Raw genomic sequence first — 16805 nt, 5'->3', positions numbered from 1 at the left:
AACGAGCCCCGGGCAGCGCGCCCTGCTTGGGGACAGAGCCGGGAAACCCGCGGGGTGGCCTCGCTGTCCCCTCGGCAGGGACACGGGGCTGGCGGGGTCATCTTTGGAAATGTCGAGAAATCCCGATGGACAGAAGGAGATCTGGGACACAAATCCCAAATTTGGGACACAAATCCCAAATCCACCGAGCGTCCCCTTCCCCTCGCACCCACCGCCGCAGCCCCCGGGCTGGGCGACCCCCGTGTGCGGGGAGGGGGCGGCGGTGGCGCAGCGGGAGCGCTGCGGATGCCGAGGGCCGGCTCAGCATCTCCGGGAGAGCCTTCATCCCTCGGCATCATCCCCCGGGAGAGCCTTCATCCCTCGGGAACATCCCCCGGGAGAGGCCGGAGCCGCAGGGGTTAAGGCAGGAGCTGCCTCGGGTGGGTGGCACGCCGTGGCGACAAGGCTGGAGTGAGGAGGAGGAGGAGGATTGGGGAGGGAGGGGAGAAGGAGGAGAGGGAGGAGGAGGAGGAGGAGGAGGAGGAGGAGGGGGAGCGGGGACTGTGCGGCTGCGAAGGCGCCGGGCGAGCGAAGGGTGAGGAGCTCTCCCCGCCGCCTCCAGCCCTGAGGGTGGCCGGAGGGTCCTGCTGGCCCTGTCGCCGTCCTCAGCGACAAGGACAGACCCCGCCAGCGGTGACAGCTCCGGAGCCAGCCGGCCTTTTGTCTGCCAGATGCGCGGGCAGCTGTGGCGGGGGGTGGCAGGCGGTGACAGCGGCGCCGGGGGACGGGGACACGCTCGGAGGGTGAGTTGGGGGCCACCGCTGTGGTTTTGGGGTTTTGGGGCCGGGGGTGACTTTGAGGGGGGCTCCTGCGCTCTGCAGCAGCGAGCCGGCGCCTCCAGCTCGCTCGGGGTTGTTTTTTTTTGCCATTCCAGAGCTTTGCTTTCCCTGCTCGATGCTGGGTTTGAGGAGAAATGGTGCGTTTGAAAATAAACGGGGTGGGGAAAAAAAAAACAAAAACAGGGAACGGATGGAGAGCGGCGCTCCGGGAGGGGATGAAGGGACGGGAGGAAGGCAGGGATGGCTCCCAGGTACCGCGGGGTGGGAGCCGCATTCCCGCTCCTGGAAACTCCTCCGGGATCCGGCGGATCCTCGGCCCGGCGCGGGTGGGAGCGGGGGGTGAGGGCGGCGGGGCCGGGGGTGATGCGCTGGTCACGGAGCCGCCGGCGGGGCCGGGATCCAGGGATGCTGCCAGGATGCGATCCGGGCGGGAGCGGCGCTTCCCGGGCGTTAACCCCTGGGTGCCCGAGCGACGCGGAAAATGTGACGGGAGGGACGTTGGGTGTGAAATAGAGGAACAACGCGGTCCTTGGGGCTCCTGGCCAGCCCTCCTCCACCTGGGGACAGCCGGCCGAGGAGGGGGGGGACAGCAAAGGTGATGGCAAAGGACGCGTCGGGAACAGTCATTTTGGTGTCATTTTAATGTAATTTTCCTGCTTTCTGTGCCGGTGCCGTGTTTACCTCCCCCCTCTGCCCAGCCCTGCCCCTCCCTGCCGCGGCTGCACCCGCCCGCAGTGCCCGGGTCCCTGTGCCAGCGCCCAGCCCTGCCCGTGGCCGTGCCCAGCCCTGCCCTGCCCGGGTCCCTGTGCCAGCCCTGCCCGGGGCCGTGCCCAGCCCTGCCCGGGGCCGTGCCCAGCCCTGCCCTGCCCGGGTCCCTGTGCCAGCCCTGCCCGGGTCCCTGTGCCAGCCCTGCCCGGGGCCGTGCCCAGCCCTGCCCGGGGCCGTACCCAGCCCTGCCCTGCCCGGGGCCGTACCCAGCCCTGCCCGGGTCCCTGCGCCAGCGCCCAGACCTGCCCAGGGCCGTGCCCAGCTCTGCCCTGCCCGGGGCCGTGCCCAGCCAGCCCGGAGACCCCCGGGCTGATCCCCAGAGCCGCTCCGGGAAAGGGCTCGGGGCCGGCAGGGACCCCGCGCTCCGTGTGCGGCCGATCCAGCCCTGCCCTCGCCTCTCCTGGTGCTCAGCCCGGCCCTGGTTTCTCCCAGAGCCTGGAGAAAGGGATGGGAGCGCCCAGGAGGAGCGGGAGAAGCCCTGGACACGCAGGGCCGGTCCTGGTGGGAGCTCGGAGGAGCCGCCGGGAGCGGCGTTCCCGGGGATGCTGTGGCTGGAGCTGCAGGTGGGCGCTGCCGTCGGGATCCGCTCCCTCCAGCCTGGATGTGCCGGGGCTGTGGCAGCTCCGGAGCCACGCGCGGGTGTCACCTCTGTCCCCTCCCTGTCCCCTGTGTGTCCCCTCCCTGTCCCCTCCTCGCTGGTGCCGAGCCAGGACCCAGCCCTGCCTTTCCCGGGCACAGCCCCTGGAGAAGCCGGGATGGGAATGGCTCATCCCGGCCTCCCTCATCCCGAGCCTGAGGTGGCTCCGGACACGATTCCCTGTCCTGGGGATTGTCCCGGGATGTCCCTCAGGTCACTCCAGGGACACGGGGCAGCATCTCCCGGCTCCAGACCGGGCTCGCTGTGCTGCAGGATCCCGATCCCGCCCTGCTGAGGCTTTTCCTGGCATTCCCGGCTCTCTGTGTCCCCTCTGCGGGCAGCAGGAGTGGCTTTGTCACCTGCTGGCATCCCTGGAAGTGGCAGAGCAGGATCGGGATCTGAGGGCTCTGCTCCTCGGCCATTCCCAACCCTTTTATTTGGCTGGGATCTCCCTTCCCATTCCCAACCCTTTTATTTAGATGGGATCTCTCCTCCCATTCCCAACCCTTTTATTTAGATGGGATCTCTCCTCCCATTCCCAACCCCTTTCTTTGGCAGGGATCTCTCTTTCCAATCCCAACCTTTCTCTTTGGCTGGCATCTCTCTTCCCATTCCCGTTCCCATTCCCATTCCCATTCCCAACCCTTCCCTTTGGATGGGATCTCTCTTCTCATCCACAGAGGAAAACCAGGAGCTGAGCCGTGCCCAGAGCCCCGGCAGAGCCCTTGGGATCCCTCTGGCACAGGGAAAAGGGCCAGGAATTCTGCAGGACCCCGATCCAACCCCATCCCGGCCCCATCCCGACCCCATCCAGCCTCAGCGGGGCTGCAGGAATTCCCTTTTCCCAAAACCGCGGGTATTGAGCTGGAATTGCCCCCTCGGGGGTTCAGAGGAGCCGTTCCCATTCCCATGGAATCTCAGATTCCCACGGAATTCCGGTTTCAATCCCAGAGCACTCCCGCCGCCCTGCCCAGCCACAGCTCCTTCTCCTGAAGCCCAGGGATCGTCCCTGCTCCTGCTTTCAGCTGGAAAAACACTTCCCCGCCGTTCTGGGATGTGATCCTGGATTTCCTGGCTAGGACAGGGATTGGGGGGATGCTGGGAATGCCCAGAGCTGGTGCAGGGGAGTTTGGGAGTGTCACCTGTGCAGGTGAACCCCAAACACGAGGCTCTGCCCCTTTATTCCCAGATTTCCTCCTGGATCACCCTGGTCATTAATGCTTCTTCCCTTCCCTGGGAGACTCCATGGAATGACATTCCCCATGTCCCAAAAGGACACAAAAATTCATCACCACCCCTTTTTTGCTCCCAAATCCCTTTTCCAGGACATGAAGCAGCTGTTCCCACTGTCTGTTCCCAATCCCAAGCCCCTAGAGTGAGGGCTGGGATGTCTCTCTCCCCCATGACTTTGGTTTTATGGGATTATTCCCAAGGGAATAATTCCCAGCTTGGAAAGGAGAATCCCAATCCCAGTTGCTGCTTCCTGCCAGGGCACCGGGATAAGCAGGAAAATGGGATGAATTCAAAATTCCTGAAATTTGGGTGCGTTTCCCTGTGGATAAAACCCCACGCTGGGATTTTGGGGTGGAATTTTGGGATCGGGATCGCCGCTCCTGAGTTGAGGGATAAACCTGGATAAACCTGGCAACTTCCAGCATCCATTTATCCAGGACTCAGGTAGCCTCTGGAATTCCCAGCAGCATTCCAGGCCATCCATTTATTTATGGAAAGCTTTGGAAAATGCGGATCCAGCAGCTGAATTTTAGGATTTTTTTGGGAAAATCACCTCGGGAGCCTTTGCTGTCCCCTCTCCATCCAGCCAGGAGTTCCTGGGGATCATTCCCATGAAAATTCCCACAGGTTCCAAGGTGGGATAGGGGCTGGAAAACCCCCTCCAAATGCTGGCAGTGGGAGCTGTTTGCAAACACTCGGGGAAAGCAGGAATTGTGCGGCGGCTCTGTTTGGAGCGCGATCCCGGGGAACAAATAAATATGGGAAAAATTGGGATCCGTTCCCAGACAATTCACAAAGGCCTTAATTGGGACTGAAGTCTGGGGCTCCTCTCACCCAGACTGGATCCATCAATTATTCGGGAATAAATGATTTGGGATAAATTATTCGGGATCAGTTATTCACCAGCTCTGCTTGGAATTAAGGCTGGGTTTTCCCCTCCAGGAATGATCCTGGATTTTCCTGACCCTCTCCAGGCTCCAGAGTCTCCCAATCTCTGTTAAAAATCCCATTTTTAATGGAATTTATAACGATCTTAACAAAAATAATCAATCCCAGGTGAAATTTGAGGGTTGGTGCTTTGTCCTTCCCAGTGGACAAAATGAGGAGAATCCAGGCTGGGAAAAAAATTGGGATTTTTGGGGAAGAGAGAGGCTTTAATAAGGAATTTTAAATGAGGAATTTGGAATCAGCAGGAAAAGGGGTTTTGCATCTTAACCATCTTTTCCCAAAGGATCAGAGCAGCCAGCTCCAGATCTTTTTTAGGAAGGAAAAGCAGCAGCTTCGCTTCCCTGATTCCCAGCAGGACCTTTGGGAATAACGATGGGGAATAAAAAAATACGAATTATACCTGGAAAAAAAAGGGGATTTTTCCAATTTATGATCCTTAAAAAAATGCAATTTGGTTTGTGCCATTCCGAAGCTTTTCCATCATTTGGTTGTCGACCTTTCCAGGACGATCCTTAAATTTCAAGGAATATTTTGGCTGCTCCAAGCAGCGTTTGACGCCTCATCAAAGCCTCTCCCTTGCCTTGAAATCCCCCCCAAAAAAAGGAAATGGGGTGGAAGCTTTGATCCCGATTTGAAAATTGCTGCAGAGCCCGTTTTTCCCAGGAATGTTTGGATTCCCATGGAAAATTTTGAGCTCGGTCCCATTTCTGAGTCACTTTTCCCAACTCCCACGAGCTCCTGGGATTGGTTGTCCCAGTCCTGGCTCTGGGGAGCTCCGGCATTCCTGAATTCCTGGAGTTTGGTGGGATCCATCCCTTTGGAAGCACCCAGGGCCAGTCCTTCAGAATTCCAGGTCCCCGAATTTCCATCCACGCTGGAATTCCCTTTCCATGGAATTCTTGTTTAAAAAAAAAGGGATTTCAGGGGCATTTTCCAGCTGTTTTTATGGCTCTTTAATAATTCCTTGGCTCGTTTTTTTCCCAGTAAAATCCTCTTGGGCAGGGTTGTCCTCCCTGGCTTGGCCATGGATTTTCCCAGTTTTCCTGGAATTGTCAGGATGCTGAAAAGATGGGAGAGCAGGGATTTGGGAGATGGATTTGGGAAAGGGACTTGGGAAGTGGATTTGGAAATGGATTTGGGAGATGGATTCATAAAAAGGGATTGGGAAATCGACTTGGAGAAGGGATTTGGGAAATGGATTGGGAAATGGTTTTGGGAGATGGATTTGGTTCCATCAGCAGCCCTCGAGGTCTGTCGGGACAGGGATCAGCTTTTCCTGCTGCATTTTCCAGGTTTTCCCATTTCCTACTGCAGAATCCCTGGAAACTGAGGGATTTTTCCATGGGAATGAGGGGGATGAGCAGCTGGGATGTTCCTTGGCTCTCCAAATCTTTTCCTTCCTGCTCCAGAGCCATTCCAGCTCCAGCTCCAAGCCCAGCGGTGTTTGAGCTCATCCCAGTTTTTCCCTCCATGGATTAATCCCCTTTTCCCTCCTCTCCCAGCTCTCAGCAGGATGATTTCATTCCAGATAAGCTGGAAACGGAATTTACCGGGAATCAGGGAGGGATTTTCCACCCGGTGGGTGCAGCATCCACATCCCGCTGGAAAATCCCTCTCGGGGAGCGGCTCAGCCCCCAAAACCCCATCAAAGCAGCGCTGCTCCATCCCCTCCCCGGCTCCCCGAGCCTTTCCAGAGGGATTTGCCTCCATCCCACGGATCCGCTCCGTGCCCGGGGAGGGGGTGAGGCAGCCCCGCAGCCGTGCCTGCCAGTTGCCATGGCAACCGTAGGTTTTCCTTAGGATTCCTAATGACTCCTTGGCATCCGCGCCGATCCGCGGCTTCTCTTGGGGATGCTGGGGGTTGTTCCCTTTCCTTGGCGGGGCTGGATCCGCTGGAAAAGCCTGGGTTTGATATTTTCCTGGGTTTTTTACTGCTGGAGCTCCCCTCCTTTCCGCCCTGACCTGCAGCCAGCGATTCCAGACTTGGAATTTGTTGGGAATTGGGAGCCGGGGCACCTTGGGTTGTCCCCTGGCAGCAGGACCTCGTGTCGTTGTGGAATTCCAGAGTCCTAGTGGAATTCCAGAGTCTTTGTGGAATTCCAGAGTCCTTGTGGAATTCCAGAGTCTTTGTGGAATTCCAGAGTCCTTGTGGAATTCCAGAGTCTTTGTGGAATTCCAGAGCCCTGATGGAATTCCAGAGCCCTGATGGAATTCCAGAGTCTTTGTAGAATTCCAGAGTCCTTGTGGAATTCCAGACTCCTTGTGGAATTCCAGAGTCCTGATGGAATTCCAGAGTTCTGATGGAATTCCAGAGCCCTGATGGAATTCCAGAGTCTTTGTGGAATTCCAGAGCCCTGATGGAATTCCAGACTCCTTGTGGAATTCCAGAGTCCTGATGGAATTCCAGAGTTCTGATGGAATTCCAGAGTCCTGATGGAATTCCAGAGTCTTTGTGGAATTCCAGAGTCCTGATGGAATTCCAGAGCCCTGATGGAATTTCAGAGTCTTTGTGGAATTCCAGAGCCCTGATGGAATTCCAGAGTCCTTGTGGAATTCCAGAGTCCTAGTGGAATTCCAGAGTCTTTGTGGAATTCCAGAGCCCTGATGGAATTCCAGAGCCCTGATGGAATTCCAGAGTCCTGATGGAATTCCAGAGGCATCCTGGCCCTGGAGGGATCCCAAGGGTGGGATTGGCTCCTCAAGGAGAATCCTGGATCCTGCAGACATGGCTGGGATGTGATTCCAAGGGTTTTGGTCATTCCAGGCCTTTCTGGCATCCAAGGAGGCCAGAATGCTCCAGGAGAAAAGCAGGGAGAGGCTTCCCTGGGATTGGGAATGGCTTTGATCCCACGGGTGCCGCCCTGAGCTGGAATTCCGTGGGAGCAGCCCTGGAATTCAAACCCTTTGACATTCCCAGGAACTCAAACCCTTTGACATTCCCAGGAATTCAAATCCTTTGACATTCCCAGGAACTCAAATCCTTTGACATTCCCTGGAGCTCAAACTCTTTGACATTCCCAGACATTCCTGTCCTTGGAGGGGGAAGGGAAAAGGGGGAGGTTTGGGGGGAGCTGCTCTGCAAATGAGGCGGCGTTAATGAGGAATTAATTATCGATCGTTCCCCATCCGCTGGGAAGGTCACAGGGAATGACACAGCAGCGTCCCTGCTGTGCCCTGCATGGAGCAGCGCTCCAAAATTCCAATTTTATGGAATTTTGGGGGGCTGAGCCCTTCCCTGGGCTCCCAGAGAGGGATTTTCCAGCGGGATGTGGATGCTGAGCATTCCCACTGCACCCACGGGATGGAAAAACCCGGCCTGATCCTGGCAAAATCCCACAGCTCCTTTAGGGAATGGGATGGGATGGGATGGGATGGGATGGGATGGGATGGGATGGGGCAGGAATGCTGGGGGCTCCCAGCTCCCCACAGTTCCCAGTGACTGGAGCAGTACTGATCACAGAATTCCCCAAAATCTGGAAGCAAATTCCACTTGGAAGCTTTCCCTGGAACCCTCAGCGACGGCTTCCAGAGGCTGAAGGGCTCTAAATTATCTCTTGGGAAGGAGATCCTGGGGATGGCTCAGGAAAAACCAGGCGGGAACAGCCAGGAAGGGCGTGGGGCAGGAGGGGAATATTTGGGATATTCTGGGAATGCACCTGTGACCTCCCTGCCTGCATAGGAAGGGGCTGGATTGGGAAATTCCACGGAATTCTGTGTGGGAGGAAAAACGAGCCAAGACTCTGCAAATCATAAAAAAAAAAAAATAAAAGAGGTGTCAGGGTGACAAATACCCAAAAATCAGATTTTTCGTCCTTCCCCACGTCCTTTCTTCCTAGAATGTTCTTATTTGCCGTTGGAAATGTGGGATTTGGGAGCGGGGATCCACAGGCACAGCCGGAGTTCAGCTCCTGCTGCAGCCCGGAGCCGCTGCCAGGAGCTGGAGCTGCTCCCAAAAACGCAGAGAGCTGCAGCCCAGCACGGCTCAGGGGGGGTGAAAAACATGGATCTTCCACAGGGAAGGACAATCCAGCTGAAATTCCATCTCCACAGTCCTGGATCTCTCCAGGGGAAGAGCTCAGCCAGCTTTTTCCCCCCCATGGAATTTGGGCAATTCCAAATGCTCCAGGTTAACACCATGGCCTGAGGATCAGCGATAAAACGAGGTGGTCCAGGGGCTGAAAATCATGGATTTGAGACTTCTGGGCTGAAAATCATGGATTTGAGGCTTTCTGGGCTGAAAATCATGGATTTGAGGCTTTCTGGCTGAAAATCATGGAATTGAGGCTTTCTGGTTGAAAATCATGGAATTGAGGCTTCTGGGCTGAAAATCATGGATTTGAGGCTTTCTGGCTGAAAATCATGGAATTGAGGCTTTCTGGGCTGAAAATCATGGAATTGAGGCTTCTGGGCTGAAAATCATGGATTTGAGGCTTTCTGGCTGAAAATCATGGAATTGAGGCTTTCTGGTTGAAAATCATGGAATTGAGGCTTCTGGGCTGAAAATCATGGATTTGAGGCTTTCTGGTTGAAAATCATGGAATTGAGGCTTCCTGGTTGAAAATCAGGAAAATCCTCCTGGTTGGAAATCATGGATTTGAGGCTTCTTGGCTGAAAATCATAGATTTGAGGTTTCCTCGTTGAAAATAATGGATTTGAGTCTTCTTGTCTGAAAATCCCTGGGGATTTATGAACTTTTGGAAAGGCCAAACTCCAAAAGCTGAATTTTGGAGAAGGGACCCCCAGCCCAGGGACCTGAGCATCTCCAAAGCTCCCTTGGGATGGGATGTGCGATCTTTAGGGAATGACTGAGGCATCCAAACTCCTCTGGAATGTGCAGTTTGAGGCCGAGAGGGCCAAATTCTGCCCCTTTTTCCAGGCTGGAAGCTGAGCCTGGATTGGGGATGCCACAGGAACCTGTGGGAGTGTTTGGAGGGGGAAAACCACAAACAAAGCAATTCCAGAGACAATTCCATAGCTGAGACAACAATTCCAGAGGCGAGACAACAATTCCAGAACCGAGACAATTCCAGAACCGAGACAACAATTCCAAAGCCGAGACAACAATTCCAGAGGTGAGACAATTCCAGAGGTAAAACAATTTCAGAGGCAAAACAATTCCAGAGTCAAGACAACAATTCCAGAGCCGAGACAATTCCAGAGCCGAGACAACAATTCCAGAGCCGAGACAACAATTCCAGAGCCGAGACAATTCCAGAGCCGAGACAACAATTCCAGAGCCGAGACAACAATTCCAGAGCTGAGACAATTCCAGAGCCAAGACAACAATCCCAAGCCCTGGAGCACCCGGATGAGCACACCAGGCTGATTTCCCAGCCCTCCTCATTAAAATCCAGCCAGAGACAGGCAGAGAAGCACCGAGATAAGAGATAAGAGGCAGCTGCTGCTCCCGGGTTCCCGAGGTCTTTGCAGCTCCCGGCTGCGTTTTTATCTCCTGGCTGCCTCCCAGACTAGCAGGAATAACCGGAATCACGTTATCGCCCTCTCCCTGCCTGCCGAGATGCAGGAGGATGCGAAAAAAAAATAAAAATCCCATCCTTGTGCACAAAACAATGATTGAGAGGAGAAATCGCTGGAAAAGGGGGTTTGGAGCAGATTCTGCCCATCCTGGTGGCTCCAAACCCTGTCCAGCTTGGCCGTGGACACTTCCAGAGGTGGGGAAAGCTGTGCCAGGGCCTCGCTGCCCTCATGGGGAAGGATTTCTTCCCAAAATCCCATCTAAACCCACCCTCCTTCTGCTGGGAAAAGCTCCAAGGAAACGCTTCCAAAGCCGCTTTTCCCAAGCAAAATTCCCGGCTCAGACCTCAGCAGGGACTTTGCCTGGTGTTCCCCAACTCCTGGAAATGGTTTTTTTAGGGAATAACATCCCGAAATGGCAGCTGGAGGCTGCTGTGAGGGACACAGGATGGCACACGATGGGGACACGTGTGGGGACATCACTGTCCCATGCTGTGTCACCTCGTTGGTGGTGTTGGGTTTAGGGGGGTGAAGCTGCTGGAAAAGGGGGTGGGACTGGCCTGGTATCCCAGGAAAACCTTCCCATCCCAGGAACAGTCTCATAATTCCAGGAAAACCCTCGTAATTCCAGGGAAACTCTCATATTCCAGGAGCAGCCTCGTATCTCAGGAAAACCTTCCCATCCCAGGAAAACTTTCATATTTAAGGAACATCTTCCCATCCTGGAGAAACTTTGTATTCCAGGAAAACCATCCCATCCCAGGAAAACGCTCCCATCCCAGGAACAGCCTGGTATCCCAAGAAAAACCCTCATATTCCAGGAAAACCCTCCCATCCCAAGAAAACTTCCATAAGGAACACCTTCCCATCCCGGGAAAAATTTTGTATTCCAGGAAAACCATCCCATCCCAGGAAGAGCCTCGTATCCCAAGAAAAACCCTCATATTCCAGGAAAACTCATTTCCCAGGAAAACCTTTCCACCCCAGGAAAACCCTCCCATCCTGGCATCATCCACCTCAGGAACACGCACCCCTCAACTGCCGAGCGCCAAAACCCCCTGGAATTTCTGAAAAGGCCCCAAAGCCACCAAGTTTTCCCAGCGGCAGCTCCTCAATCCCATCTCCCATCTCCCGGCTGGGGTTCCGGGAGCTCGGGGTTTCCATGGAGCCGCGGCGGCCGCAGGGCTCAGCCCGGGCATACAGATGAGGGGCGAGGGGGGGCGGTTGCCACGGAGCCGGCGACACTCGGGGCCCTTTGTCCCTCTATTTATTTCTCCTTCGTCCCTTCATTTATTTCTCCTTCGTCCCTTCATTTATTTCTCCTTCGTCCCTTCATTTATTTCTCCTTCATCCCTTCACTTATTTCTCCTTTGTCCCTTCATTTATTTCTCCTTCGTCCCTTCATTTATTTCTCCTTCGTCCCTTCATTTATTTCTCCTTCGTCCCTTCATTTATTTCTCCTTCGTCCCTTTATTTATTTCTCCTTTGTCCTTTTATTTATTTCTTCTGTTAAAAATAGGTTAGAAAACTAACAGTACATGCTTAACAGTTATCAACTACTTCACAATGGTTTCTAACCTATTTTTAACACTTCTTCGTCCCTCTATTTATTTCTCCTTCATCCCTTTATTTATTTTTTCTTTCTTCATTTATTTCTTCTTGTTCCTTAATATCTTCTTTGTCCCTCTATTTATTTCTTCTTTCTTCATTTATTTCTTCTTGTCGCTTAATTTCTTCTTTGTCCTTTTATTTATTTCTCCTTTTCCTTTGTATTTCTCCTTTGTCCTTTTTTATTTCTCATTTTTGTCCCTTCATTTCTCTTTTGCCCCTTCATTTTCTCCTTTCCCCCTGTGTTTCTCTTTTTTCTTGCATTTCTCCTTTATCTCAGTATTTCTCCCCCTTTCCTGTATTTATTTCTTCTTCCTCTTCATTAATTTCTTATTCATTTCTTCTTCAGTTTGCTCCTTTCCATTAATTTTAGTCCCAAGTTTCCCCAAATCCACCATTTTCCCTCAACTTCCCATCCTGTGACTCGCACAAACCCCTGGATTATCCCACATCCAGGATTTCTCCCAGCCATCTGTGCTGCAACCCTGCCCTGCGCTGGGAAAAACGGGATAAAATCCAATTATGGATGAAACCAGCAGAGCCGGGGGGGTTTTCCCTGGAAAACCAGGGTTTGAACCAGGTGCCTTTCCCAGGATTTTCCCCCCTCAGCAGGGATCACTCACTGCTAAAGCTCTTCCTTTTCTCCCAGTTTGTTCCTTTCCATGAATTTTGGTCCCAACTTTTCCCAAATCCGCCATTTTTCCACAAGTTCCCATCCCATGACTCACACAAACTCCTGGATTATCTCATATCAAAGATTTCTCCCTGCAACCCTGCCCTGTGCTGGGAAAAACGGGATAAAATCCAATTATGGATGAAACCAGCAGAGCTGGGGAGGTTTTCCCTGGAAAACCAGGGTTGGAACCAAGCGCCTTCTCCAGCGTTTCCTTCACACCTCAAAGAAAATAAATAAACCCCCCCAAATTCCTCCAAATTATTTATTTTAAGGAGAAAAGATTCGAGAGATATTTGAACAGCAGGAGACTTTTACAGACCTGAAAACGCCGGAGCACTTGAAAGGAAAGGTGTGGATCCATCAGAGGGAAGCGGGAATCGATGGATCCATCCTTTCCTTTCATGCTGGTTCTGCAGGAGCTGCTTTAAAAGCAGCGGGGAAGGAGGGAAAAGAGCGGAGATCGATCCGGGAGGAGCTGATGTGGAATAAACTCGGCTCAGGAGCCCTTTCCAGGGAGAGCACGGCGGGGATAAAACTGAAACTTCGCTTTTCCCACTCTTTTAATGGTTTTTTTGTTGTTTTTTCCCCTGCTGGGTGAGAGGCTTTTAAGGGAAGAAAAGGTTGGATTGGGGTCAGCATGGGGTGGGAGAGCTGGAGGAAATAATGGAATCAAAGGCTGGACTGGGAGAGGGGCAGGAGGTGCTGGGGGTTCAAACCTATCCCAGATTCCCCCAGAGCATTCCTGATGTTTGGGGGATGTTATTCCCTAAGGAATATCCCATTGGAGGACCCCAAATGGGGCTGGAGCTTCTGGATGGGGGAATTTGGAGCTGGGGAGGATGAGGAGCAGGAAGCAGAGCCCACAGGAGGATGATTCCCATGGATAATTATTCCCACGGAAATTTATTCCCAACTCTTGCAGCTCTGGCTCTGCTCAGCCACAGATCCAGGGGGGGCCTGAGCAGATTCCATGGGATAATTCCACCAGATTCTCTGGGATGAGAAGGCACAGAAAATGCCATGGATATAGAATGGAATTCATGGATTTGTTTCGGGAATCCTGGGAAGATTCCATGGCATAATTCCACCCAGATCCTGTGGGATGGGAGGACACAGTTCAGTCATGGATATAAAGCAGAATTCATGGATTTGTTTGGAGGGTCCTGGGCAGATTCCATGAGATAATTCCAGCCAGATTTTCTGGGATGGGAAGGCACAGAAAATGCCATGGATATAAAATGGAATTCATGGATTTGATTTGGGAAGATTCTATGGGATAATTCCACACAGATCCTGTGGGATAGGAGGGCACAGTGAATGCTACGGATACAAAATGGAATTCATGGATTTGCTGGGCAGTTTTGAGGGCACTGGGGGTGTGCCATCCTCAGATTTTTACCTCCCCAACCTGTCCTCTGTCCCTGTCCCTTGTTCCCCACAAGCCCAAACCCTCCTCTAACCCAACTTTGCTGTTTTTCCAGGAATGACCTCAAGGAGAAGCCCGGAAGATGCAGCCAAGCGGGGCAACAACTCCTCTGGGGAGGAAGAAGAGGCCCAGCTCTGACTGAGGTGCCCCCAGCACTTTGAGCTCCCATTTTGGGGGCGCCAGGCAGGGGCCGACCCTTCCAGGGGCTCGCATGGAGCATCTCCCGCCACGGGCGCCGTCCCCACCTCGCCGTCACCGCTGTCACCCTGTGGCCAGCTCTGGATGCTCCCTGTGACCTTCAGCAGCCCAAAATGAGAGGCCTCCAGCCCAGCTGCCTCCTGCTGTGCGTGGTGGCCGCCAGCGCCATGCCCACGGTGCCCTGGCGGGTGGCGTGTCCCCCGCGCTGCGTGTGCCAGATCCGGCCCTGGTACACGCCCCGCTCCGCCTACCGCGAGGCGGCCACGGTGGACTGCAACGACCTCTTCATCACCTCGGTGCCCCCGGAGCTGCCCGAGGGCACGCAGACCCTGCTGCTGCAGAGCAACAACATCGCCAGGCTGGAGCAGGGCGAGCTGGGCTACCTGCGGAACCTGTCGGAGCTGGATCTGTCGCAGAACAGCTTCTCTGACATCTGGGATTTTGGGCTCACGAACATGCCCCAGCTGCTGAGCCTGCACCTGGAGGAGAATCAGCTCTCTGATCTGCCCGACAGCAGCTTCCCGGGCTTGGGGAACCTTCAGGAGCTCTACCTGAACCACAACCGGCTCCGCAGCATCGCCCCCCGCGCCTTCGCCGGCCTGGGCAGCCTCCTGCGGCTCCACCTCAACTCCAACCTGCTGAGGACGCTGGACAGCCGTTGGTTCCAGATGCTGCCCAGCCTGGAGATCCTCATGGTTGGGGGGAACAAGGTGGACGCCATCCTGGACATGAATTTCCGGCCCCTGGGCAACCTGAGGAGTTTGGTGCTGGCTGGGATGCAGCTGCGGGAGATCTCGGATTACGCCCTGGAAGGGCTGAGGAGCCTGGAGAGCCTGTCCTTCTACGACAACAAGCTGGCAGATGTCCCCAAGAGGGCCCTGCAGCAGGTGCCCGGCCTGAAATTCCTGGATCTGAACAAGAACCCGCTGCAGAGGGTCAAGCAGAGCGACTTCACCAACATGCTGCACCTCAAGGAGCTGGGCCTCAACAACATGGACGAGCTGGTGTCCATCGACCAGTTCGCCCTCATCAACCTCCCCGAGCTGACCAAGCTGGACGTCACCAACAACCCCAAGCTGTCCTTCATCCACCCCAAGGCCTTCCAGCACCTTCCGCAGCTGGAGACGCTGATGCTCAACAACAACGCCCTAAGTGCCTTGCACCGGCAGACGGTGGAGTCGCTGCCCAACCTGCAGGAGATCAGCATCCACGGCAACCCGCTGCGCTGCGACTGCGTCATCCGCTGGGTCAACAGCACCCGGCCCCGCGTGCGCTTCATCGAGCCGCAGTCCACGCTGTGCGCCGAGCCCCCCGACCTCCAGCGCCGCCACATCCGCGACGTCCCGTTCCGGGAGATGACGGAGCAGTGCCTGCCGCTCATCTCCGCCCGCAGCATCCCGGCGCGCCTGGACGCCCAGGTGGGTGACGACGTGGCCCTGCACTGCCGGGCGCTGGCGGAGCCGGAGCCGGAGATTTACTGGGTGACGCCGGCCGGGGTGAAGCTGCTGCCGTTTGGGGACGACGGGAAGTTCAAGGTGCACTCGGAGGGGACGCTGGAGATCCGCGGCATCGCGGCGGGCGAGGCCGGGCTCTACACGTGCGTGGCTCACAACCTGCTGGGCGCCGACACCCGCGGCGTCCGCGTGCTGGTCAACCGCTCCTTCCCGCTGGGCCAGGCCGAGCTGGAGCTGCTGGTGGTGGATGTCCAACCCCACCACGTCCTGCTGGCCTGGCGGCCGTGCCTCAACGCCGTCTCCTCCAATCTCACCTGGGCCAGCTCGGCGCTGGGCGCGGCGCTGGGCTCGGCGCGGATCCCGGCGGGCACCCACAGCTTCAACATCACCCGGCTGCGCCCCGACACCGAGTACCGGGCGTGTCTGCACGTCACCTTGGTGGCATTGCCGCTCAGGGTGGCCTGTGTGAGCGCCAGGACTAAAGAGGCCAGGCAGGGCATGCCGTGGGGACAGGGGACGCTGGTGACGGCGCTGCTGCTGTGCCTGCTGCTCCTGGCGGTGGCGGTGAGCGGCGGATCGCGGCGGGAATCGCTCCGTGGCGCCGGGGCCGTGCGCGTGGTTTATCCTGTGCAGCCCCGGGGACACCTCCTGGCCGTGGAGGTGCAGGCGGCGCCCCTGGAGTGCTGAGGGAGGATGGATTTTGGGGAGGTTCGGTGGGGTTTTGGGGTGGGTGGGGAGGGGGAAAGGGTTTTTTACCAAAAAAAAAAAGACAAATGCTGGGAAAAAACTGGATTTTGTGGACATGACCTTGAGGAGCCTCAGGAGCCATGGGAGAGGAGCCTCTGGTGGTCCTGGATTCGTGTGGAGGGGCTGGATTTGGCCGTGGATCCCAAAAAAACCCCGCTGGGAAGATGGGAGGGGATGGAGAACGCTGTGGGGACGATGCCCCGAGTGGGTGAAGAGCCATAAAAGGAACCCCAAAACTGCGTCCCCCTGGCACCAGGGACACCCCAGAGGTGTCACCTCCTTCGCTGGACAGTCCCTGCTTTGGAAATACAGAAAAACCCTAAAAACCCCGTAAAAAAAGAGGTTTCTTCCTTTGGGATCTGTGTTGGGTCTGGGGTTTCTTTATTGGGGTTTTTTGGAGCCTTGGGATCATCAAACAAAGCAACCCCAATGTCACCTCCCTCACTGGACAGTCCCTGCTTTGGAAATACAAGAAAAACCTTAAAAAACCTAAAACAAAAAGGTTTTTTTCCTTCGGGATCCATGTGGGGTTTGGGGTTATTTTGGGCTTTTTTTTGAGCGTTGGGATCATCAAATCAAGTGTCACCCCCTGCTCTGTCACTGCTGTCACCTGGGGGGAAGCAGGGAGGGAGGATTTGGGATAGAAGAATGGGAAATGGTGATGGTGACACTTCCCTGTGGGGCTGGATGGATCCTGGATGCCACAAGATCCCAGAACTTTTGTGGATAAAGGGAAAAAATCAGGAAAAAGAAAAGAAAAACAGAAAAAAAAGAGGGGAGGAAGAAGGAACAAAACCTGGGAATGTTTAAATGCATC

General features: G+C 55.1%; 1 protein-coding gene across 1 annotated transcript; it reads left to right on the top strand.

Moving 5' to 3' along the window:
• Positions 1–729: 729 nt before the first annotated feature.
• Positions 730–15931, top strand: LRRN2 (leucine rich repeat neuronal 2). The gene is made up of 2 exons (XM_059487914.1): positions 730–782; positions 13645–15931. The coding sequence occupies exon 2, from the start codon at positions 13901–13903 to the stop codon at positions 15926–15928; it is 2028 nt and encodes a 675-aa protein (XP_059343897.1). The 5' UTR covers positions 730–782; positions 13645–13900; the 3' UTR covers positions 15929–15931.
• The last annotated feature ends 874 nt before the right edge of the window (positions 15932–16805 follow it).

Source organism: Ammospiza nelsoni, chromosome 23, assembly GCF_027579445.1.
Source record: "Ammospiza nelsoni isolate bAmmNel1 chromosome 23, bAmmNel1.pri, whole genome shotgun sequence".
Classification (NCBI taxonomy): domain Eukaryota; kingdom Metazoa; phylum Chordata; class Aves; order Passeriformes; family Passerellidae; genus Ammospiza; species Ammospiza nelsoni.
Note: the sequence above shows the minus strand (reverse complement) of the source record. Positions and strands in the feature narration are given on the sequence as shown.

Coding starts and splice junctions, on each gene's coding strand:
- LRRN2 (XM_059487914.1), top strand. CDS start 13,901: ATGAGAGGCCTCCAGCCCAGCTGCCTCCTGCTGTGCGTGGTGGCCGCC.